At 48.2% G+C, this 26,883-nt stretch overlaps 1 protein-coding gene across 1 annotated transcript in view; it reads right to left on the bottom strand.

The window, feature by feature from the left end:
* MARCHF6 (membrane associated ring-CH-type finger 6) overlaps window positions 1–26,883 on the bottom strand; it is a 1,058,737-nt gene that overhangs the window by 945,645 nt on the left and 86,209 nt on the right. The window contains exon 4 of the mRNA XM_069219690.1: window positions 19,549–19,692. Within this exon, the coding sequence (XP_069075791.1) occupies window positions 19,549–19,692 (144 nt within the window). The remainder of the gene's footprint in view (window positions 1–19,548; window positions 19,693–26,883) is intronic.

Below are 26,883 nucleotides of genomic sequence, written 5' to 3' on the forward strand. Positions count from 1 at the left end.
CGTAGAGAACATTCCTGGACTGAGGAGCAGCTCAGGTGTCACAGCAGGCAAAAATATTTGGCATCCCTACAATCGGAGGAGGGCAGATCGGGGAGACTGCTGGCGTGGCTGGTGCGCCCAGGTGGGTATAACTAGCACATCACAAGTGTACTGGATGGGGAGCGACTTTGCAGACTCAGGCCAGGCCCCATAAATGACGCATTTAGGGAATATTATACACAACTATATGGGAGACCTAGCGACCTGGGAACGGAGACCTTTGATAATTTTCTACAGCAAATCCCACTGCCAACACTGAATTCAGAAGAGAGAGATAGCCTTGGGAGACCAGTGACAGCGGAGGAGATAAGCGAGGCCATAGCGCAATTAGCCCCTGGAAAGACCCCTCGTACAGACGGTCTCCCCATGGATTTTTATAAAAAAATATAAATCTCTATTGGTTCCCCAACTGGCGGAAATGTACACAGAGGCATTACACTGCGGGGAGTTGCCGCGCACGCTACGTGAGGCCTTGGTGGTGCCACTCCCCAAGACAAACGCCAGGGAAGCATCGGTGACGGACTTCCGTCCTTTATCGATGCTAAACAGTGACTAAGATCCTTCGTAAGATCATGGCTGGCCGGTTGCTCCCTCTCATGACCACACTTGTGCATGCGGACCAGAACGGCTTTGCTCCAGGTCGTAGTACCTCCCTGAACCTGAGGAGGATTTTCGCTGTTCTGCACATGCCTAACGAGTTGAAGCCGCCAGCGGGGGCCATGCTTGCTGTAGACATCGAGAAGGCCTTCGACTCGATCAGATGGGACTTCCTAAGAGCCGTGATGCTAAAAATGGGACTCGGGGAGGGTTGGGTAAAATGGGTGGACCTGTTGTATTCGTCCCCACTAGCAGGAGTGAAGACGGGCAGAACAATATCTAGCGCATACCCAGTATTTCGGGGAACCAGACAGGGATGCCCCCTGTCCCCACTGTTATTTGCCCTGGCAATTGAACCCCTGGCGTCCCGGCTGCGGCGGGAAGGTGTGGGTAAGGGAATTGAATGGGGACCAACTGAACATATTGTCTCTCTGTACGCCAACAATATACTTATTTACCTGAGGGATGGGACCAGTGGACTCCCATGGGTTTTGGGGATCCTAGAGAACTTCGGGGTGTTGTCTGGGCTTCCCCTTAACCGAGGAAAAACATTTGAGTTTCCCATGCTGCCAGGCAGTGTACGCCCTGGAGCATGCGAAAATGGACATGAACTGGGCCCCACGGACCTTCAAATCTGGGCATTCAAATATTCCACGAACTGAGTGATCTCCGGGATGGTAATCTTGGCAGGGCACTCCGATCCCTGCGGTCCTCGGTTGGGTTCTGGCGCTCACTGAAGTTAACAATAATGGCCAGAGTAGCGCTATCTAAAATGATTATGCTTCCTCGCCTCCTCTACTACTTCGCTAACTTACCACTACTGGTCCCCTCGGCGTGATTTCGCGAGTTGAGCGCTTTGCTCAGGGAGTTAATATGGGATGATGGTCGTAGACGCACGGAACTGACGACCATTTGTAGACAGACTCATATGGGTGGACTGGGTGCCCCTGACTTCGAGGCATATTACCTAGCATCCCAACTACAATGGGTGTCTGGTGGGCAGGGGACATCTGGATTTGTGTACCGCCCATGGTGAGATAGACACAGCTCGGATTGTAGCACGTATGGCAGACAGGAAGATTGCCCCCTTAGGGGACAACATAATGAATAGTGTTGCAATGAAATGTTGAAAACAGTGCACGAGAAGGGTCGTAGTGGGCCCACCATACTCCTCGGCTTTGCCACTATCGGTCCTTGCCCTGGACCCGGGAGGAAAGGGACAGGGGGGGCTAGGGCTGGGACTGTGGACAAGAGCAGGAGTAGTGACAGTCGGGGGGCTGTTCAACGAGGGGGTGCTGAGGGGCTTCAGTGACCTATTGGAGGGAGGGGGGGGCAGTTCCTCAGGGACAGTTTTTACTCTTCAGGAAGTTAGTGCATACCTTGAAGGACCATTGGGATACGAATAATACGGAGCCAACTGTCCACAGGGTGTTACACCTCCTGTTGACCTCAGGAGAAGAACCTCATTTGGATGCTAAAATATACCGGGCCCAGATCGAGGCTGCATTAGACCCTCTGCATTCCCTGAGAGAAAGGTGGGCGAGAAGGATTGGGCGGGACCTGTCCGAGGCAGAGTGGAGCAGAGCACTGGCTTATCCCCGGACGATCTCACGCAACACAAGATTAAGATACATCCAATACAACTACCTACATAGGACGTACCACACTCCTCACCGACTGTTCTGTATATATGGGGGACCCCCAGGACATGCCCCAGATGTAGGGGCAGGGAGGCTGACTTTGATCACATGGTGTGGGGATGCCCGGTGCCCCAGTCTGGTTGGGGGGCGATGATGGTGGTCCTGCCAAGGCTATTTTAGGCGGAATTGCAGCCAACGCCTATTATGTGCTTGCTGGGCCTCAAGACAGGACGTCCTATATGTTAATTAAATTGCCTTTGAATGGACACAAACATCCAATAACCTCAATTCCAACAGGGACACATATGGGGTCGCCGCGTATCAGGTTATGCACCCCTGGAGTGCGTTTCACAACTACCTATATTTGAGCTATTGTCGCAGACATCTGATATTCCTTCCACAGATGCTCAAACGGGACTATCACATTCGCATCCCACACCTCTGCCAGAGTGGCGAGACTGATCTCATCCTACAGCTAAACACCTTGCAATGCGCCTATAAGCCCCAGTCTGATACCTTCAGCATCTTTGCTGTCAACCTCTTATCCCATTTCATTCAATTACTCAGCTGGTACCATACAGCTACTACCGCCAATGTAGCCATCCCACTGTGGGGCTCAGTCTTCCTCCATATAGAGTAGTGGTTCCAAACCTTTTGGCTTCTGTGGACCCCCCACTTTATTGTAAAAAAGTACCCTCTTTTTGGCATGGTTAACCCCACTTTTTGCCTGCATGCCCCGTGTATTTTACCCAATCCTTCAGTGCAGGACTGACTAGTCTGTGCCAGCCTGCTGCTGAGAGACGAGTTTCTGACCCCCAGATGCTTAACACCTCCCCCTTGCAGGAACTGTAACACCTAGCAGTGAGCCTCAAAGGCTCAAGCTTCGTGTTACAATGCCCCAGGGCACTCCAGCTAATGGAGATGCCCGCCCCCTGGACACAGCCTCCACTTTTGGCGGCAAGTCCAGGGGAGATAATGAGAAAAACAAGGAGGAGTCACCCACCAATCAGGACAGCCCCTAAGGTGTCCTGAGCTGAAGTGACCCCTGCCTTTAAAAATGCTCCATTCTGATTTTGGAGGATTCCCCCAATAGGAATAGGCAAGTGCCCACCTCCCCTCAGGGAGGAGGCACGAAGAGGGTGTAGCCACCCTTAAGGACAGTAGCCATTGGCTACTGCTCCCAGACCTAAACACACCCCTAAATGGAGAATTTAGGGGCGACCCTGAACCCAGGAAATCAGATTCTTGCAACCTGAAGAAAGAAGAAGGACTGCTGACCTACAAGCCTGCAGAGAAGAAGGAAGACGACAACTGCTTTGGCCACAGCCCTACCGGCCTGTCTCCAACTTCAAAAACCAGCTCCAGCGACGCATCCAGGGACCAGCGACCTCTGAAGCCTCAGAGGACTGCCCTGGACTAAAGGACCAAGAAACTCCAGTGAACAGCCTGTCCCTGTCCTGTTCAAAACCAGCTACTTCTTTGCAACAACAAAGCAACTTTCAAAGACTGCACGTTTCCTGCCGAAAGCGTGAGACTTCACACACTGCACCCGACGCCCCTGGCTCGAGATCCAGATAACAAACACCACAGGGAGGACTCCCCGGCGACTGCGAGCCCGTGAGTAACTGGAGACGACCCCCCTGAGCCCCCACAGCGACGCCTGCAGAGAGAATCCAGAGGCTCCCCCTGACCGCGACTGCCTGTAACAAGGGACCCGACGTCTGGAACCAACATTGCACCCGCAGCCCCCAGGACCTGAAGGAACCGAACTTCAACGCAGGAGTGACCCCCAGGTTCCTCTCTGGCTTGCCCAGGTGGTGGCTGTCCCGAGAAGCCCCCCCCTGTGCCTGCCTGCACCGCTAAAGTGGCATCCAGGTCCCTCCATTGTTTCCTACCTGAAACCCGATGCCTGCTTTGCACACTGCACCCGGCCGCCCCTGTGCCACCGACGGTGTGTTTTGTGTGCCTACTTGTGTCCCCCCCAGTGCTCTACAAAACCCCCCTGGTCTGTCCCCCGGGGACGCAGGTACTTACCTGTTGGCAGACTGGAACCGAAGCACCCCTGTTCTCCATAGGCGCCTATGTGTTTTGGGCACCTCTTTGACCTCTGCACCTGACCGGCCCTGAGCTGCTGGTGTGGTACCTTTGGGGTTGCCGTGAACCCCCAACGGTGGACTGCCTATGCCCCAGAACTGAGACTTGTAAGTGTTTTACTTACCTCCTAATCTAACCTTTACTTACCACCCCCAGGAACTGTTGATTTTTGCACTGTGTCCACTTTGAAAATAGCTTATTGCCATTTTTACAAAGACTGAATATGATATTAGTTTTATTCAAAGTTCCTAAAGTATCTAAGTGAAGTACCTTACATTTAAAGTGTATGATTTAAATCTTGAACCTGTGGTTCTTAAAATAAACTAAGAAAATATATTTTTCAATATTAAAACCTATTGGCCTGGAGTAAGTCTTTCAGTGTGTGTTCCTCATTTATTGCCTGTGTGTGTACAACAAATGCTTAACACTACCCTCTGATAAGTCTACTGCTCGACCACACTATCACAAAATAGAGCATTAGAATTATCTAATTTTGCCACTATCTTACCTCTAAGGGGAACCTTTGGACTCTGTGCACACTATTTCTTACTATGAAATAGTATATACAAAGCCAACTTCCTACAGGAGGGATAGCCTGCTCAAGGCACAGGTATGCTTTGAAGGGCATATTTGGTGCCCTCCTTGCATAAACAGGTTTGCACTTGTCCAGGGTTCCCCTATCCCTACTCTGGCATAAAACTGGACAATGGAAAGGGGAGTGACCACTCCCCAGTCCATCATCACCCCAGGGGTTGTGTTCAGAACTCCTCCAGGTGGCCACTTGATTCTGCCATCTTGAATCCAAGGTGGGTAGAGGCCCTTGGGAGCATCTGAGTTGCAAGGTCCGGTAGGTGATGTCACAGCCCACTCCCGATAGGTGGTCACTCTGCTAGGTGACCAATTCACCTTCCTGGGCTACTTAGGGTCTCCCTCCAGGGTGTGTCCTCAGATTAAATGTGAAGGATTCCAGCAGGACACCCCCGCATCGTTTACTTCCTCTTCTGGCCACCTGAACTGCAACTGGACCCTCCAGGAACCGACAATCTGCAACTACAGCGACGACTCTGCTCTGCAACATTGTTTCTCCGGCTCAGTCCAGCAACTGCAACATTTGCCCAGCTGTGCATCCTTCGAGGGCGACACGTCTTCAGCCTGCTCAAGAAGTAAGAAGGAGTCTCCCTTAGAGTGAAGGAGTCACTCCCCTGCATCTGCAGGGACCAGCTGCAACGACGACAGGCTACATGGACCTACCTTTTCGGGTTCCTAGTTCCTCCAGTTCCCCTCTACTGATTACACTTCCTTGGGTGGGGGACTACTTTTCACATTCTACTTACTTAGTATATCGTTTGGTCTCCCTCTAGGGACTTCACTATCTGTTATTGCTTTTACTATTTGCTATTGCTTTCTATGCTAATCACTGACTTCTATTGTGTATATAATAGTGTGTTTACTCACCTCCTAGTGGAGTACTGCCTATACAGTATTTTAGTATTTGTGTTACTATAATAAAGTACCTTTATTTTTGTAACTCTGTGTGGTTCTTTCATGTGTGTAAGTGCTGTGTGACTCTAGCGGTATTGCAAAAGCTTTCCATTTCTCCTAGATAAGTCTTGCCTGCTCATCCACAGCTACCTCTAGAAAGCACTGGCTTCCTAGACACTGTCTACATCTCACTAAAGGGGATTACCTGGACCTGGTATAAGGTGCTCACAACACACCAGGCCAGCTTACTACATTTGTGGTGCAGCAGTGGAATAAGACACTTGCAATTGCTTTGCCACTCTGTCACTGGTTACTTTCCACAGGAAAGACCATTACTAGCTGGCAGGCACACACTACACTTAGCTGTTAGGATTTCTAGTCTCCTACGTTTGGGTAAGCTAGGGGTCTAGAATAATCCTTGTTCCAAACTTTTCTGAAAGCCTAGTTGTTGAAGTAGTTAGGTACACCTACACCACTCTAGCAAAGAAAATGTTTCCAGTAGAGCACAACTCTCATACCCCAGGCTCTCACTATGAGAGTCTCACCTTCCAAGAACTTAAGAGATGTGTGCCAGTAGAAAACTGAAGACTGTGAGAAAACCCACTAAACATCTACTTCTTAGCTTATTTCTCCAAGCTGACCAGGACAATGCTGGCATCCAGGAGGAGGAAGAAGTAGAAACTGACCTTCCAGTCATAGGCAGGGTAGACTAAGGCTACACTGGGGAGGGTTAGGAGGAACCTGGGGAACAGCACAGCCCTGTTAGGGGCACTGCAGATAGTGAGTAAGGGGGGGGGGGGGGGGGTGAATTATTCCATTAGACACACCTTTTCTCCTAGAGGGTTGGTACAGAGATCTCCCAGGAGGAGGGATAGATATGAGGGGACCTACTGCTTCAACTCAGAGAAAGATTCCTGAGACAGGGAGATTAGGGAACCGAGGTTGGAGGAGGCCAAGCTGAGGCTGCAGCAGCAACAGCTGGCCATAGATAGGGAGGCCTTGGCGGTGGAGGGGGAAAGACAGGGGTTGAGGTTAGCACTCCATGGTGGCAGTAATTTGAGCTTTAGGGACACCAGAATCAGGGAGGACTTTCATGATTCTAGGAACCTGAGTACGATTGTCCCAACCTACAAGGCAGTAGCTGACATCTACAAAGTGTTCACTGCTTTGGAGAAGGCCTGTGAAGTTCAGCAGGTCCCCTACAGGCAGACGGCAGCAATCTTGTGGCTCTCATTCTCTGTCAAGAGCAGAGACAATTATACAGCTTCAAAAAGTGCACTGTTGGATGAATTTGGTTTGATCACTAAACAATACAGAATCAAGTTCAAGGAAACCAAAATGAGGTCCTCCTAAGAATGGGTAGATTTTGTGGACTGCTCTGTGAAAGCTCTGGAAAGCTGGTTGCATGAGAGCAAAGTGACTACCAGGGCTTGTCCAACCTAATCCTGAGAGCACATTTTGAATAACGGTGTATCTGATCAGCTACATCAGTACCTGGTGGATTCTGATCTGACCTCTCCCCAAGAACTGTAAAAGAAGGCAGACAAGTGGGTCCGGCACCAGGGTTGAGTAGGAAATCTCACACAGGGGGGTGACCACAAGAAGAAGGAAGCAGGTAAGCAACAGGATAAGGGTGGGGACAATGATAAACAAAAAGAGTCTTCATCAAGCCCACAAAACTCCTCTGGGGTGGGAGTAAATCCACTTCCTCCAACTTTAAAAGGCCTTGGTGCTACATATGTAAAAACAAATGCCATACGGCAAGAGACCGCTCCTGTCCTAAGAAAGGCACCAAGCCCCTCACCACTACTAACACCACTTCTTCTCCTAGTACCCTTCGCAATAGCAGTAGTGGTGGACACCAGAGGAGCTTCAAGCTGACAGCTCAACTCTGGGTGCAGAGGCCTACCAGGGAGGAACTCAGTAAGGAACAGCAAACCTGTTCCACCCAGAAGAGCTTAATGCAGCAAGCTGTGGCACAAGAGGCAGGTGATATCAGTGGCAGCTATAAAGTGAACTGGGATAACAACCTCTTATACTCAGAAGCAACGGACCCTAAACCTGGTGCCACCAGGAGACTGGTTATCTCTCTGAAATGAAAGGAGTTTGTGTTGACTCTAGCCTATGATATTCCCCTTGCGACCACTTCGGGCAAAGCAAGACTTGGGACAGGCTTGTCCCTCTCTTTCACTGGTACCACATGTCCGAAGACACCAAGGAGTTTTGTCGCTCCTGTTTCACCTGTCAAGACAGTGGCAAGACAGGTAGCACCCCAAAGGACCCTTTAATTCCACTACCAGTGGTTGGGGTGCCCTTTGAGAGGGTTGGGGTGGATATTGTTGCCCCTCTGGCCCCTCCAGCAGCCTCTGGTAATAGATTCATAATGGTGGTAGCGGACCATGCCAACAGATATCCAGAGGCCTTTCCTCTTAGGTCCACTACAGCTCCTACTGTGGCCAAAGCTCTCCTGGTATCAGGCAGATGCAAAATTCATGTCTGCTGACCTCAAAGCTATGTGGAAGGTGTGTGGTGTAACTTACAAATTCACCACCCCTTACCATGCACAAACAAATGGACTTGTTGAGAGGTTAGATAAAAATCTCAAAGGCATGATAATGGGAATCTGAAAAACTCAGGAGGAGATGGGATGTCCTATTACCATGCCTCCTCTTTGCCTACAGGGAGGTGCCTCAACATGGGAGTGGGTTACAGCCCCTTTGAACTTCTGTTCGCACACCCTGTTAGGGGGCCCTTTGCTCTTGTGAAAGAACGCTGGGAGCAACTGCTCAAGCCTCCAAAACGATACATTGTGGACTATGTACTTGCCTCAGATCTAGGATGGCCGAGTACCTGAAGAGGGCTTCCAAAAATATTCAGGACAGCCAAGAGTTACAGAAACAATGGAATGGACATAAGGCTGTGCTGAATATTTACCAGCCAGGACAGAAGGTGTGGGACCTGTAGCCTTAGCCCCCACGGCACCCCAGGACAAATGGAGTGGACCACACAGTATTGTGGAGAAAAGGGGTGAGGTCACCTACTTGGTTGACCTAGGCACTCCTAGAAGCCCCCACAGAGTGCTTCATGTGAACCACCTGAAGCCATACTATGACAGGTCTGACATGACCTTGCTCATGGCAACTAATGAGGGACAGGAACAAGAGAGTGATTCTCTTCCTGATCACTTCTCACACAGTACAACAGATGGCTCAGTAGATCGAGTGGTACTTGCAGACTGCCCCTCTGAGTCACAAAAAGAAGAATGCAGAAATTTCCTGGGGCAGTTCTCTGAACTGTTCTCCTCAACACATGGTCAGATTACATGGTGTGAACAGACCATTGACACAGGTGACAGCCTGCCTGTTAAAAGCTAAATTTACAGGCAGCCTCAACATTTCAGGGAGTACATTAAGTCTAAGGTGCAGAAGATGTTGGACATGGGAGTCACTGAGCCCTCTGCCAGCCCCTGGGCTAGTCCTGTAGTCCTTGTCCCAAAACCACACTCCCAAAATGGTAAAAAGGAAGTTAGGTTTTTTTGTGGTCTACAGAGGTCTCAATACTGTGACTAAGACAGATGCTTCCTCTATCCCAAAGGCAGATAAGCTCATAGATACATTGGCCTCTGCCAAGTATCTGAGCACTTTTGACCGGACTGCTGACTACTGGCAGATCAAGTTGTCAGAAGATGCTACATCAAAAACAGCATTCTCCACTGCTAGTGGACAATATCACTTCACAGTGATGCCCCTTATCTTGATGATATAGCTGTCTTTTGCTCCACCTGTTGCGGGCGAAGGGGTGGGGAGGGGAGGGGCGCACAACCTGGTCCGCTTTGGGAATGTATCAGAGGCTCTGCAAAAGGCAGGCCTCAAAGTGCCAGATGGGACAGGATAAAGTGGTTTATCTGGGCCACCTAGTAGGCGGAGGCCAGATCCAACCACTACAGGGCAAAATCCAGACCATTCTGGATTGGAATGCCCCTACCACACAAACCCAAGTCAGAGCCTTCCTAGACCTGGCAAGGTACTACAGAAGGTGAATTAAGAACTATGGCTCCCTGGTAGCGCCTCTAAATGACCTCACCTCTAAAAGGATGTCCAAGAAAGTTTTATGGACAGCTAGCTGCCAAAAAGCTTTTGATTACCTTAAACAGGCCATGTTCTCTGCTCCTATATTAGGAAGCCCCGACTACTCCAAGCACTTTATTGTACAGACAGATGCTTCTGATGTAGGGATAGGGGCAGTACTTTCTCAGCTGAATGAAGAGTGCCAGGATCAAACTGTAGCTTTCATTAGCAGGAGGTTGACCCCGAGGGAAAAGCACTGGTCAGCCATAGAGAGGGAGGTCTTTGCCGAGGTCTGGGCTTTGAAGAAGCTGAGGCCATACTTATTTGCCACTCGCTTCCTTGTTCAAACAGACCAAAAGTCCCTCCTATGGTTAAAACAGATGAAATGTGAACATCCCACACTTCTGAGACAGTCCATATCAATACAGAAAATGGACTAAACAGTGGAACATAGACCAGGGAGTAACCAATTCAATGCAGATGGACACTCCAGGTATTTCTACTTAGACAATGAAGTCTCAACTGGACAATGTTAGCCTCACATTGGGAGGGGAGGGGTTATGTAGGAAAGTATCCTCTCTTTGGCATGGTTATCCACTGATGCGACTTCGGTGAAGACGACTTGCGGTGATGTCTTTTCTCCTTCTTTGATTTCGCCAAAAAAAGCTTGGCCTCACGTTCTTTTAAGGCCTTTGGATTCATACGTTGACAAGAATCCCACTGGTCAACGTCGTGGTCGGAACTAAGACACCACAAACAGTCAGAATGTGGGTCCGTAACCGACATTTTGCCACCGCACTCATTGCAGGGCTTGAAACCTGATTTTTTTTGCGACATTGTAATGTCTCAAAGCAGAAAAACAGCAAAAAACACTAACTACGTCGAGTAGCAACAGTAGCTCCCTCGAAGATAACCGTTTCGAATGGCAAGGAAAAACGGGAACTGACGTCGGCACGTCGGCGAGGACCTCTTATTGCCTGTATGACGTCAGACAGCGTCGCGTGTGCAATTGTGACGTCCTCGTCGATGTGCAGAAGCTAGGAAGAAGATTTCCGTTGAATGCTGGCGCAATGGGAGTATTCAATACGTGAGGAATCCACAGGTAGCTGTATCCATCAGAATAAAGCTTATAAACTGAGTGCAGACCTAACAGTGAACATGTACACTAACAGCCAATATGCCTTTAGAGTTGCGCACAATTTTGGTAGGCTTTGGGAAGAAAGAGGACTTATGACTGCGAGTGGTACAAAATAAAACATGCCACCTTAATCATGTGGCACCTCAATGCATAGGCTTTGCCCAAGACTTTAGTGATCATTAAATGTGCTGCCCATCAGAGAGTAACAGATGCTGTGAGTAAAGGTAATGATTTTGTTCACCAAACTGCCAAAGCAACTGCTCTAACAGAAACAACTACCATGTATGTAGGTCAATTCCAACAAATGCCACAAGCACAATGATATGGATCCCCATGTGCGACAGAGTTCAAGTGAAGAAAAAAGATTGAATGGCAGAAGGAGGGAACTGAGAAAGATGGAATCTAGGTCCGATTAAATGGAATGATCAGATTGAATAGTGCTCTGGTATATAATTAAGCTCTTACCATTTGTGTACCTGCAAATTTGGGGCATGATGCCATGTGCAGGTATTTTTCCCAATTTTAAGTGAATAAAAGCTTATGAAACAATTCTGAGACTAAAGCCCTCCATATGACCACCACATTAGGAGTGTGGCGGGCTGGCCTCTGCCAACCCGCCACAACCCAGGCTGTACCGCTGGGGTGGTTAGACAGCCAGGCCGGAGATTAGCATCTCCGACCAGGCAGTCCAATGAAGACCACCCGCAGTATCAAGAGTCAGCTTTCCACCAGGGTTTCCGCGGAGGTAGCACCGCCATGAATACCCTGGCGGAAAGGCTACTGTTGAGAGGAAATTTCTTTCCTGTCACCGGCAGACAACCCTCCCCACTGCAATCCCAATATCCCCCTTCCATACCAGAACCCCCCTCCCCCTGCATACACACGAGCACGTACACACACACACACACCCCGCATACACTCATTCACCAACACTGACATACACGCTTTTACTCACACACATCCATACACACATTCACACACACGCATCCATACATGCATTCACATACATTCACAGATATTCACACAGATATTCACACAGATATTCCAACACGCATTCATACATACATTCCAACAAACATTTCAACACGCATTCGTACAAACATTCCAACACACACTCACTTCAACAATAATGCAAGCATTCAAACACCCATACACACACGTGCACACACATATTCAAACTCCCATACACACACACGCAAACTCCCATACACACACATGCATACACATTTACACACGGAGGCAACACCCACCTACACACAACACCCCCCACCCTCTTCCCCTGTTGGACGATCGATTTACCTTGTCCATCAAGGAGGTCGTCCGACAGGGAACGGTAACAGGCACTTTCACTGCTGGCAGTGCCCCACCATCAGGACACCACCAGGCTGTATAAAAAGTCGCAATACAGCTGGTTGAGTCCTTTTGGAGGGGAGTGGACGGTGGTGGAACCGACCCTGGGCCTCCGACCGCCAGTACGACTACTGAAGGATTTCTGCCCAAATTGTGGTGTAAATCCTTCAGTACTCATAATATGGCGGTCTTCTGGCGCCTGTGACTTCGGCGGTCCTTGTGAAAAGACTGCCGAAGTCACAATGAGGGCCTATGTGTCAGAACTGTGTTACTTGCAAATTATATAACAGAGGTAAAGGAACATCCACAGCATCAGTACATTTTCTCACTCCCAAGGTGCCTTTGAACATTTACAGATGGATTTCAAGGAATTCCATCGGACACACAAGTTTCAGTATACACTGGTGCTGGTCTGTATGTTCTCTGGCTGGACTGAGGCTTATCCTACAAAGAAGAATGATTCTCAGTAGCTAAATGTTTGTTGAAGGAGAAAATCCTGAGACTTGGGATCCCCTACATGATTTTGTCAGATAACGCCCGCACTTTGTCTATAAGGAGGTAGAGTTGATATGTAAAGCAAAACTTCCACTGTGTGTACCACCCACAGGTGCCACAAAAAAAAAAAAAAATGGCATATTTGAAGCAAAGATTGCGAAAGTATGTACAGAGAATGAACTGGCTTGGGCAGTTGCACTGCCCATAGCACTAATAAGCATGCATAATACTCTGAATGCTATCATTAAACTCAGCCCCTATGAGATTGTGACTGGCAGATAGATGGTAATATGTAGGGGGGGCACCCAAATGAAGTGCTAATGTACACATTGGTGATGTAAGGCTAAGAGACTATTGCATTGCCCTGACTAAAAGACTGAACCTTTTATACAACCAATTTAAAGAGGTCCTGCCTGCATCATCCATGGTTGTGGGACATGGTCTCCAACCCAGAGACTGGGTATTCACTAAGAAGTTCCAGCGCAAAAGAGTCCTCCAACCAAGGTGGAAAGGCCCTACTCAGATATCACTGGTTACTGCATGTCAGATTTACTGCAAACAGAGCATACTGATAAGCCTCAATATAATTTAGGACTTAAGAGTGTCTACTGGGCTCAAACAAAGAAACTTATAAGCCAATTTTAAGAATGGAGTGCCTAAAGTGCTGCTAACCTCTAGGGCACCTTGTGACACCTAAGACGTGGACCACTACAGCATGGTCATTACGTTTCAGGAAGAGAAGAAAACATTACGCTAAGAAAGAACAAGCTTAAAAATGTACTCCTAAGCTTTTCTTCTCATGATAGGTTTGCTAGGGTTTTTCTTTGTTTACCCCTTTATTTTGAATTTGTGATATATGAAATGATGCCCTCCACTGGAAAACAGGAACCACAATTTGTAGCAACCATTACTCCATTGACAGAACTGCACCAACATCTCCATAAAGAATATAGCGCTAATGTGGCAGAACATGCGAATGCAAGCCAGAAATAAATAAATGCTACTAGTTGCTGAATATATTTGAAATGACCATCCACAACTCAAAAAGGCATGCCCACGATGTATGTCCTGTTGCTGCCTTTTAATACCTCTTGTTTTGGTTTCCACAGCCGCAAGTTGGGCACATTATTAGCTAAAGACAATGTCAAAGATTAAAGCAGGGGTGGCTACTTTGGTAGATATGACCATTGATAACAGATATAAGAAAGAAATAATGAAGCAAAAGGGTGTAATGAACTGACAGATGGTGATGAGGGGCTTCACTTCAAATTTGATTATGTATTCGTGGAGCATCCAACTTCCTGAGAACACACAAGATGTATTGATATGCTATCTAACATCATCTAACAGTCATCTAACATGAAAAAGCCCAAACACCTAACATTATCCACTGACAGAAGTTTCGGTCCCATCTGTGCAGCAAGCAATGGAACTATATCTGTCATAGTACCAGCAATACTTCATTTAACATGGCCAATTCATCTAAATACATTTTCCCTATGTATATAGGGGAACAGGCATACTTTTTTGGGTGGGAGACAAAGGCATTCATGTGGCTGTTTTGAGACACGTTCCGCTGTTATGTGGGGTTGGTTTTTCATAGAAAAAGACTCCACCCAAAAACACATTACCGAAAGCACATGCTAGTACAGAATCACGCAAGAGGAACAAGCAATGGCAAAGCCAATAGGTCTTGCAAGAGCTATTGGCTTTGCCAATGTTTCACCCATGTTGTACACAAGCACAGATGCTGTTCAGTATGGCTTAAATTTAGTGGCATGGAGTGCTGCAGAGTGGAATAGAAAAGAGTAGATTAGAGTGTGGTGGAGTGACAGTGTTGTGTACTGGAGTGGCATAGCGTGGAGTCGCATAGAGTGGCATAGCGTGGAGTCATATAGAGTGGCATAGCGTGGAGTCGCACAGAGTGGCACGGTGTGGAGTCGCATAGAGTGGAGTGGCGTGGAGTGTTGTAAAGTGCAATGGCATTGAATTCAGCAGTATAGAGTGCAGTGTCACAGAATTTCATGTTGTTCTGGGTTTGAAACACCATAGTTTTAATTACATTTACACAAGGCTTGGGAATACATGCTGAAATGCAATTGGGTAATACATTTATAAGAATACATACTGTTAATAATATTGCTGAGCAAAGCAGTAATCATTTCAACATCCATGAACCCCAGGAACCAAATATTGACCATAAATCATCCCTCAAGGTCTTGCTGCCAAGTTATGAACCTCCATTCCAATGTGGTGTAAGTTCCGTGCTGCCTCAAATATTGCCGACATTATCAGGAATATACGTACTATTTTACAGACACCTCTCTTTTCTGCTAAAATCATATCAAGGGTCGCACACTTCTGAAGGACAATTGTGAGCGTTGCTGCTTAGTCCACGGTCAACTTACCCAATGCAGCTGTTTCATTTAAAAAGGTATCTATTGGAGTTGTGTACCACTGCTGTCTTGCTCATGCTGGAGCTATTACAATCAAGGTGAGAGACTTCCTCACCACATAAGCGTAGGTAAATATTCCAGACCATTCATTCATAGTGCATTGCACTTGGACTATGGGTGATAAAACCTGGAAGCAAAGTTTTGTTATTTTGCGTTCTGAGCCATGGCAAATAAATATATGTGTGGTGTTAACCAAAGTTTCAGGTGTGGGAGTAGAACTCGTGGGTGAAGGTCTCACTTGTGGACTTGTTGCTACAACAAGCTTAGGAGGTTGATAAAGCTACTGTCCGCTCCAGGGAGATGCTCTGCCAAGAGGTGAATGTGATGGGGGAAGCGCCCAATTCCATAAACTCTGTGGTGGCTAGGACACCAGAAGAGAGTGAATGCCTCCCAGTTTCTGTAAGTAGTAGATGGTAGTCATGTTGTCTGTCTTTATGAGAACTACTTTGTGCAGAATATGCTTGATGAAAGATGTCAGCCCAGTTGTATTACCAGCAGTTCCAATAAGGTGATGTAGATGGTTTTTTGCTGAGCCTTCCACAAACCTTGTACCATCATGCTTATTGTGTGCATTCCCAACCTTCTGACTGATGTCTCTGTAGTGATGGTCACTGTAGGAAGCTGGCCTGGTGTGTGGTGAGCACCTATGGGGTTAACCCCTTTTATCAGGGCCAGGTATCCCCCAAGTGTTGACAGTGTTTAGGAAGCCATGGCTCTCTAGATGTAGCTGTGGATGAGCAGCCAAAACTTATCTTAGCAAAGCTAATGAAATACTACTATAGTCACACAGCACTCTTGCACATGAAAGAACCACACTGTGTTACATAAATAAAAGGTACATCATATTTGTAACACCAATTCTAGAATACTGACTAGGCAGTCCCCTAACTAGAGATAAGTAAACACACTATTATATACACATTAGCAATCAGTAAAGAGCATAGAAAGCAATCTTTGGCAAAAGGTAAAGGTAAACAGTGCGGGCCCTAAGAGAGGGCCAAGCCATATAGTAAGATAGTGGAATGCGAAAGGCAGTCCCCCACCCAAAGATGTGGAATCAGTAGAAGGGAGCTGGAGGAACTAGGAACCCTAAAAGGTAAGTACCAGGATGCCCCCCCAGCGACCAGGAGAATTGAGATAAGTACTTGGTTTTCCCCAAACCCAACTGTAGGACTTTGGAAAAGGATTATGCAAGACCCAACCAAGACTGGAAGAACCCAAAAGGTGGATACTGACAGAAGAGGACCTGCAAAGGAAGGGTACCAGTTTGTGTTGGAGTGTCCGGTTGAGGCAGGAGCCACTACACACCCTTCTGTGGATGCAGGACCTGGTCGACGGTGGATGAAAAATGGTAGAAGTGCAGCGCCGGAGATAAAGAGAAGTTCCAGAAGTGATGCAAGTGGTGTCCCTCATTGGTGGTCGAGATGTAGTCGATTAGTGATACTGGGTAACCACCAACAAGGCTCGGAGAAGGAGTTTTGCAAGGCTGAACAGGTTCAACAAGGTCCAGGGGACTCGACTCAAGGAGGGGAGTCCAGGGTGACCCACAGCAGTCAGGAGAGTCACAAGAGGAGGCGGCAGCAGCCACAGCCACAGCCACAGCCACAAGCAAACCACTAGCAGCAGGCACAAGAGTTTCAGTGAGGCCTACTCAGCACACAAGAAGAGGACCCCCACGTCGATGGAGCAGCAGGAAGGAGACTGTGCTTGGTAGGAAGAAGTGCTGGTGCCAGGAATACATAAAGCCTGAAGATCCCTTGGAGGAGAAGCAAACAAGCCTTGGTAGCTGTAAGAGTCACAGTGCACAGGGATACTGTCCTGCAAGGAGAGGCAAGGGCTTACCATCTCCCAAGTTGGATAGCTGGCAGAGAGGACCAAAGAAACCGCTCCAGACCACCACCTGTGATGCAGGATCCATGTAGTCCTAGGGGAAAGCAGATCTATGCAGCTGGTCGTTGTTGCAGTTGGTGCTTGCAGATGAAGGGGAGTGACTCCTTCACTCCAAGGGAGGTTCCTTCTTACTTCTTGTGTAGGCTGAAGACACAGTTGCTGGAAGGAGCCAGAAAACCAATTTTGCAGAGCGGAGTCATTGCTGAAGTTGCAGATTGTCAGTTCCTGGAGGGTACAGTTGCAGTTCCAGTGGCCAGAAGATGAAGTAAACGATGCAGAGGAGTCCTGCTGGAATATTGCACGTTGAATCGGAGGACCCATCCAAGAGGGAGACCCTAAATAGCCCAGGAAGGTGGGACTGGTCACTGAGCAGGGCGACAACCTATTAGGAAGGGGCTGTGACGTCATCTACCTGACCTTGCCACTCAGATGCTCCCAGGGCCTCTACCTACCTTGGATTCAAGATGGTAGAATCAAGTGACCACCTGGACGAGCTCTGGGCACCACTCCTGGAATGGTGATGGACAAGTGAGTGGTCAATCACCTTTCCTTTGTCCAGTTTCGTGCCAGAGCAGGGACCAGTGGTCCCTGGACTGGTGCAAACCGGTTTATGCAAGGAGGGCACCAAATGTGCCCTTTAAAGCATACCAGTGGCTTTGGAGGGTTACCCCTCCAAAGCCATGTAACACTTATTTCCAAGGGAGAGGTTATTACCTCTTTCTCCCACAGGAAATCCTTTGTTCTGCCTTCCTCTGCCTGAGCTGGTCAAGCAGCAGGAGGGCAGAAACCTGTCTGAGGAGTGGTAGCAGAGCAGGCTGTCCGGAAAATCCCAGCAGACTGATAGGAGCAATACTGGGGGTCCTCTAAGGAGCCCCCAGAGGGCATGGAATCAAACAACCAATACTAGCAACAGTATTAGGGTATGATTTCAACATGTTGATAACAAAAGTGCCCAGTTTCGGAGTTACCATTATGTAGCTGGACACAGGTAGTGACTTGTGTCCAGTACACTGGTAAAATAGCTTCCCCACATGTATGAAGTCCAGTTTAATGGAGCTGGAGTTCATAGGAGCACCTCTGCTCATGCAGAGATGCCCTCACACACTGGTACCTGCACCTTGCCTTCTAGACTTTTGCTCTAACCAAATTGAGAATCACTCCAAGAAGGTTGAACCTGAAGTGGTGGTTCAAGATTGGAGTTTGCTGCTTTATTATAAATCCTAGCCTGCGGAGAAGAGAGATTGTAACTTGTGTATGTTTTCTACACTTAGGTTTGTCTCTAAAGTATTGTTTGTCGTGGTATTGCTTAATCACAACATTATTACCAGTCTCTGGTCTCATCTTCAGCCCTCGGCAATCCGTAGAATGGTACAATGACAGAGCCTGCTGTGCTTAAATATTTAAGGATTAAATGTATATTTGTAGCATGTGTGTCTGTAGATACACATGTTGTGCATACTCTTGCCATCCAGTGTTGGGCTCGGACATTTGCAGCTTTTTCCTGGGTGAAGTGATGGCAGCCAATCAGATCTCAGCATGAAATTTGTCATGTCCACAGAGGATCTACATCCATAGATATACAAATTTATTTTTACACCAAATCAAAAAAAGATCTTTCTGGACTAAGATCTAGCTTTCTACCAAATTTGGTTTGATTCCGTTCAGTGGTTCGGGCTGCAGTTGTGTTCAAAATCCCTATGGGAAATTGCAACTGTTTTGGGAATTCCCCCTCCATTCCCACCCGGCCTCCCCCCTCTCCCTTCCCCTTCTCGGTCTCACCTGTTGAATCACACAGTAGCTGAAGTGAGTGGCAAATAAGTTTTGAAAATGTTGTGAAGATTTTTCAAATGGCACCAAAGTTATTAGCAAAACAAAAAATGCTTCATCCATAAGAATTAGGTCCCAACTAGAACTACCTACTGGCAACCATCAGTAGGTAATATGCATGTAAATATAACCTTAGTTACACAGATACGAATGCCAATGCTACGGGGAAGAAGTGAAAATTACAGTAGCAGGATATACAGTCTCATGGGTAACAGAATATGGGATAATGGGCACTTAAACCACTGCTTTAATTCAAATGTGAAAGTGAAATATCCCAACTGTCATCACCAATTAAAGAATGTGGGTGAACTTTGCACAAGGGGCAAAAGTAGGTTAAACATGGTCATTTGAAAAACTTCAAAATGAATTAAGGGAAAATGCTGCCTATGAACTTTAATTTCAAATCAACTTGTTATGGATTCAACAAAATATACGTAAGTACAGGCAGTAGTCTAGAAGGAAACAATACTTACATGCTGTAAGAGGTACAACTCCCAACCATGCAAAGGCCACAAGTGTATAATGAAACCAGTACCGGATTGCTGTACCAATACTGGTAACAAGACCAGCACATATGTCCTGAATTGGAAGCCGGGAAGGCATATCTGGGGAATAAACTTGAAAGAAAAAAAACATTTTTAGAAATAAGTTCCCTATGAGGTGGAAAGAAAATCAGAAATAAAGTAAGAAGGACACAACTTACAATCGATAAAAAGAAAATGTAATTTTAAAACTTTATTCAAGCTACTTTAACTGAAGAAAAACTAATTCATAGAGGAAGGAAATGGTATGTTTTTAATTTAATATCTTAATTTTTTTTTTTTTTTAAGAATGCAGTATCACATGATTTGTATGTGATGTTGAAAACGTGGGGTAGTTGGGCCTCTTGTGTATAGTGAATAGGTATTTACCACTTCCAAAGACTTAAGTGGCAAGGGCATTAAAAAGGAGAGGCCTGTAAGGAAGACTGTCATGTTAACTAAATTGCTGCAATGTATTTGCTGTGCCCGCGCGGATGAGATTGATCTATGTTGAGGAAGGAGAGTTTTTTTGTTGTTTTTTTTTTAAGCGTAAGTTTTGCGGTATGAGGACTTGCTAACTTTTAGGAGAGTTTTAGAAAAGGAGGATGTGCTAGGAATAATCTGGTTAAAAAATGCTCAGTCCATATCAAGTTGCCGGTGGTGAAATAGGATTATTTTATAATTTGAATGATAGAATACTAGGAACAGTTCATATGCTAGGCACAAGTCTAGACTGGTAGTTAAACTTTGGGTAATACAATGAAAATTTGGATTCTTCTAACTACCACAGCCCTGTTGCTGTGTTTGCATTATAGGGCCCGACTAGCAGGGGAGTGTGGCCTAGATGGCAGCTGGTGCAGGCACATTTTGCTGAGCTCCACATTGAGTGATGTGGTATCCTGGCTCATCCTGCGCATGTTGTCTGTGTGACCCTGCTCTGTGGGCTGGTGCTCCATCTGGCTGATCGGGGTGCCTGCTGGAGGATTCGGAGGCTGTGGGGCTGCTAGAGAGTACAGTAGTAGCGGCCTGCAGTGCATCATGGCCTGCTGGAAGTGGCGCAGGAGACTGGCACAGCTTAGCCCAGACTGCTGCAATAGGACCAGCACAACCAGCAAACTTAGCAGGTAGTGCTGGTAATTGCTCCCCCCTGGTTCGGGCGGTCTTCCTCCGGCCACTGTTGATAAAGAGGCAGCGCGGTGCCACAAAAGAGAGACAGCAACTTGAACGGTGATCGCCAGCCCAGCCTGAACATTGGTTTGCTCCAGCCCTTGCTGTTGCTGGGGGTCCCTGCTGGTAGGCAATGGCAGCGGAGGTGTGCACGGACACGCACCCTTGGCTGGAGTGTCTGTACAGAGGAAAGCCCAGCATGTGCTTTGTGAGGAGCACGGGAGCCTGTGTCCTACCTGAGCGGCCAGCTGGCCTGGTGGTCATAAGAGGATTACTAGAGGCCCTTGCAATGGAGATACACAGCGGTGCTGTGAAGGCCTCGCCCGATGTATGGTGTGGTCTTTGGGGGGCACGCTCTTGCCCATCTTTGTGACTTAACTCTGTGGTGGCTGCTGATCGGCCCGTCTCCTGCTGCTCGTCAGGGGCCACCTGAGAGCCTCCATGGGGGGGGACTCTCATTTTATGAACCACAGACCTTTAACTGCACTCTGGTCGCAGTTACTGGGACAAGACATGGCAACTGGGCACACTTTGCTTAGGTCCACAGAGAATGTCCATATTGGTGACCTGGAGGACACGCTGGGTGGCGACTGGCATGGATGGCTGGTGTGAAGGGTGAACTGACCTAAGTCTACGGTCCTGGGGGTTTGTCATCTTGTACCCTGTCATAATGGTGAAACCAAGGGGAACAGGTTGCTGCCTTTGACCTTTGGTGATTGGTTGGGAGCCACTGTCGCTGCAGTCCAGAGTGCAGGGACAAGGCGCCAGGTAGAGGTCACACTGAAAAAGCACTTGGAGCAATTTGCTAAAAATCTGCAAGCCATTCAGGACACAAAGACTGCCTTGAAGACAAAAATAAACATAGGGTCACTACTGTGAGGAGATGAATGGAAACTGTCTTCACAGGTGGATGACACAGAGTCCGCTATCACCACAATGTGCTCCTCTTTGCAGAAGGTCCGATCGCAGGTTCAACTCCTGAAAGCTGATGTTACACGCCTGCAGCTGAGAGCTAAAGATGCAGAGGGCAGGTCAAGTTGCAATAATATTTACTTGCTTTGTCTCCTGGAGAGGGCCAAGGGGCTCAACATGGAAATATTTCTCAAGTAGTGGATGATGACTACAATGCTGGCAGGTAACATCCCTAAATTCTTCCCTGCTGCTTGACCCCAAAGTACGAACTGAAGATGGTACCCTGCCTGTTGGCCACTGGGAGGTGCAGGGACGAAGGAGATGCCACAACCATAATCCTAAGTACCCTGCATCAGTGAACAAGCGGCTTATGAGAGGGCACAAGTGGTTGCAAACGTTTTGATGTACAGGAGGAACTCCTATGCTGGGCTTTCATAGGAGTGGGGCTCGGAAGCTCAATGTGGCAGAACTAGATCTGAAGTGTTGGAGGATGGTGAGACCCGGGGGCTGGCCCTTGCCCCCAAATGGCTGATGCCACCATTTGAGGTGCACCGATTGCCGGCAATATTCACAGGGGAGCCCCTTGCTGCCGGGCTGGGGGATTGCCAGCAGTGCCGGGTACTGTGAACACATTTGTGAATGGGGGACTTGGCTGACCTGTGTGTGACAGGGGCACAGCCACGTTCCTCCTCGTTTCCCATTTGGATAAGTTCACAATGTTATTTGCTGTATACCAGTTTGGGTACTATTTCATTTTTGCAGGCAGGCTATGCTATAGGCATCTAGCCTTTCTGTGGGTGCTGTGGGTCTTGTTTTGAGAGATGTTGACAAGTTGGAGTTCACAGATGAGTTCAGCTGGAGAGCACTACACAATATGCTAGGAATGGCACAAAGGGGTCCACTGGTTGGTCAGGCGGAAAGGGCTGTGGGTGCGCACACACAAAGGAGCCAAAATGGGTTTTATCAGCACAGATGAGCGATACCAATCAAGTAATGGCTCCATCTTGTTGCCTCACGATGTGGAATTTTATGGTTATAGCCACACCCAGTGTAGGAAGTTGGCTCTGTATGCACTATTTCAAAGTAAGGAATAGTATGCACAGAGTCCAAGGGTTCCCCTTAGAGGTAAGATAGTGGCAAAAAGAGAGAATTCTAATGCTCTATTTTGTGGTAGTGTGGTCGAGCAGTAGGCTTATCAAAGGAGTAGTGTTAAGCAATTGTTGTACACACACACAGGCAATAAATGAGGAACTCACACACAGGCAATAAATGAGGAACTCACACTCAGAGACAATTCCAGGCCAATAGGTTTTTGTATAGAAAAATATCTTTTCTTAGTTTATTTTAAGAACCACAGGTTCAAGATTTACATGTAATACTTCACATGAAAGGTATTGCAGGTAGGTACTTTAGAAACTTTGAATTAGCAAAATAGCATATACAGTTTTCACATAAATGACATATAGCTATTTTAAAACTAGACAGTGCAATTTTCAACAGTTCCTGGGGGGGAGTAAGAGTTTGTTAGTTTTTGCAGGTAAGTAAACCACCTACGGGGTTCAAGTTTGGGTCCAAGGTAGCCCACTGTTGGGGGTTCAGAGCAACCCCAAAGTTACCACACCAGCAGCTCAGGGCCGGTCAGGTGCAGAGGTCAAAGTGGTGCCCAAAACGCATAGGCTTCAATGGAGAAGGGGGTGCCCCGGTTCCAGTCTGCCAGCAGGTAAGTACCCCCGTCTTCGGAGGGCACACCAGGGGGGTTTTGTAGGGCACCGGGAGGGGACACAAGTCAGCACAAAAGTACACCCTCAGCAGCACGGGGGCGGCCGGGTGCAGTGTGCAAACAGGCGTCGGGTCGCAATAGGTTTCAATGGGAGACCAAGGGGTCTCTTCAGCGATGCAGGCAAGGGGGTGGGGGGCGGGGGGGCTCCTCGGGGTAGCCACCACCTGGGTTAGGGAGAGGGCCACCTAGGGGGTCGCTCCTGAACTGGAGGTCGGATCCTTCAGGTCCTGGGGGCTGCGGTGCAGTGTCTTTACCAGGCGTCGGGTCTTTGAAGCAGGCAGTCGCGGTCAGGGGGAGCCTCTAGATTCCCTCTGCAGGCGTCGCTGTGGGGGCTCAGGGGGGTCAACTCTGGCTACTCACAGTCTCGCAGTCGCCGGGGAGTCCTCCCTGAAGTGATTGTTTTCCACAAGTCGAGCCGGGGGCGTCGGGTGCAGTGTGTCAAGTCTCACGCTTCCGGCGGGAAACGCAAGTTGTTTCAAAGTTGCTTCTTTGTTGCAAAGTTGCAGTCTTTGGTGAACAGAGCTGCAGTCCTGGGAGTTCTTGGTCCTTCTAGAAGCAGGGCAGTCCTCTGAGGCTTCAGAGGTCGCTGGTCCCTGTGGAAAGCGTCGCTGGAGCAGTGTCTTTAGAAGTGGGGAGGCAGGCCGGTAGAGCTGGGGCCAAAGGCGTTGGTGTCTCCGTCTTCTCTGCAGGGTTTTTCAACTTATCAGTCTTCTTCTTAGGTTGCAGGAATCTGAGTTCCTAGGTTCTGGGGAGCCCCTAAATACAGAATTTAGGGGTGTGTTTAGGTCAGGGAGGGCAGTAGCCAATGGCTACTGTCCTTGAGGGTGGCTACACCCTCTTTGTGCCTCCTCCCTGAGGGGAGGGGGGCACATTCCTATCCCTATTGGGGGAATCCTCCATCTGCAAGATGGAGGATTTCTAAAAGTCAGTCACCTCAGCTCCGGGCACCTTAGGAGCTGTCCTGACTGGCCAGTGACTCCTCCTTGTTTTTCTCATTATCTCCTCCGGCCTTGCCGCCAAAAGTGGGGCCGTGGCCGGAGGGGGCGGGCAACTCCACTAGCTGGAGTGCCCTGGGGTGCTGTAACAAACGGGGTGAGCCTTTGACGCTCACCGCCAGGTGTTACAGCTCCTGCAGGGGGAGGTGTGAAGCACCTCCACCCAGTACAGGCTTTGTTACTAGCCACAGAGGGACAAAGGCACTCTCCCCATGTGGCCAGCAACATGTCTGGTGTGTGGCAGGCTGTTAAAACCACTCAGCCTACACGGGTAGTCGGTTAAGGTTTCAGGGGGCACCTCTAATGTGCCCTCTGGGGTGTATGTTACAATAAAATGTACACTGGCATCAGTGTGCATTTATTGTGCTGAGAAGTTTGATACCAAACTTCACAGTTTTCAGTGTAGCCATTATGGTGCTGTGGAGTTCGTGCATGACAGACTCCCAGACCATATACTCTTATGGCTACCCTGCACTTACAATGTCTAAGGTTTTGCTTAGACACTGTAGGGGCATAGTGCTCATGCACTTATGCCCTCACCTATGGTATAGTGCACCCTGCCTTAGGGCTCTAAGGCCTGCTAGAGGGGTGACTTATCTATACCTGTAGGCAGTGTGAAGTTGGCATGGCACCCTGAGGGGAGTGCCATGTCGTCTTAGTCGTTTTATCCCCACTAGCACACACAAGCTGGCAAGCAGTGTGTCTGTGCTGAGTGAGGGGTCCCCAGGGTGGCATAAGACATGCTGCAGCCCTTAGAGACCTTTCCTGGCATCAGGGCCCTTGGTACCAGGGGTACCAGTTACAAGGGACTTACCTGGATGCCAGGGTGTGCCAATTGTGGAAACAAAAGTACAGGTTAGGGAAAGAACACTGGTGCTGGGGCCTGGTTAGCAGGCCTCAGCACACTTTCAAATCAAAACTTAGCATCAGCAAGGGCAAAATGTCAGGGGGTAACCATGCCAAGGAGGCATTTCCTTACACAACCCCCACCCCCGCAAACGAAATAGGATGAGACTAACCTTTCCCAAGAGAGTCTTCATTTTCTAAGTGGAAGAACCTGGAAAGGCCATCTGCATTGGCATGGGCAGTCCCAGGTCTGTCTTCCACTATAAAGTCCATTCCCTGTAGGGAGATGGACCACCTCAACAGTTTTGGATTTTCACCTTTCATTTGCATCAGCCATCTGAGAGGTCTGTGGTCAGTTTGAACTACAAAGTGAGTACGAAAGAGGTATGGTCTCAGCTTCTTCAGGGACCAAACCACAGCAAAGGCCTCCCTCTCAATGGCACTCCAACGCTGCTCCCTGGGGAGTAACCTCCTGCTAATGAATACAACAGGCTGGTCAAGGCCATCATCATTTTTTGGGACAAAACTGCCCCTATCCCATGTTCAGAGGCATCTGTCTGCACAATGAACTGCTTGGAGTAATCTGGAGCTTTTAGAACTGCTGCTGTGCACATTGCTTGTTTCAGGGTGTCAAAGGCCTATTGGCATTCTACAGTCCAGTTTACTTTCTTGGGCATTTTCTTGGAGGTAAGTTCTGTGAGGGGTGTCACTATGGATCCATATCCCTTCACAAACCTCCTGTAATACCCAGTCAAGCCAAGGAATGCCCTGACTGGAGTCTGGGTTTTTGGAGCTGCCCAGTCGAGAATAGTCTGGATCTTAGGCTGGAGTGGCAGAACTTGGCCTCCACCTACAAGGTGACCCAAGTAAACCACAGTTCCCTGCCCTATCTGACATTTGGATGCCATGATAGAAAGGCCTGCTGCTTGCAGAGCCTTCAAAACCTTCTTCAGGTGGACCATGTGATCCTGCCAGCTGGAGCTAAAGACAGCAATATCGTCAAGATAAGCTGCACTAAAGGACTCCAAGCCAGCAAGGACTTGATTCGCCAACCTCTGGAAGGTGGCAGGGGCATTCTTTAAACCAAAGGGCATAACAGTAAACTGATAATGCCCATCAGGTGTGGAGAATGCGGTCTTTTCTTTTGCCCCTGGTGCCATTTTGATTTGCCAGTACCCTGCTGTTAAGTCAAAGGTACTTAAGAATTTGGCAGCACCTAGTTTGTCAATGAGTTAATCTGCTCTTGGAATGGGATGGGCATCTGTCTTGGTGACAGAATTAAGTCCTCTGTAGTCCACACAAAACCTCATCTCTCTCTTTCCATCTTTGGTGTGAGGTTTGGGGACTAAGACCACTGGGCTAGCCCAGGGGCTGTCAGAGTGCTCAATGACTCCCAATTCCAGCATCTTGTTGACTTCCACCTTGATGCTTTCCTTAACTTGGTCAGACTGTCTGAATATTTTGTTTTTGACAGGCATGCTGTCTCCTGTGTCCACATCATGGGTACACAGGTGTGTCTGGCCAGGGGTTAGGGAAAAGAGCTCAGCAAACTGTTGTAGGACCTTCATACAGTCAGATTGCTGTTGG

The sequence above is a fragment of the Pleurodeles waltl genome, chromosome 2_2 (assembly GCF_031143425.1).
Source record: "Pleurodeles waltl isolate 20211129_DDA chromosome 2_2, aPleWal1.hap1.20221129, whole genome shotgun sequence".
Classification (NCBI taxonomy): Eukaryota; Metazoa; Chordata; class Amphibia; order Caudata; family Salamandridae; genus Pleurodeles; species Pleurodeles waltl.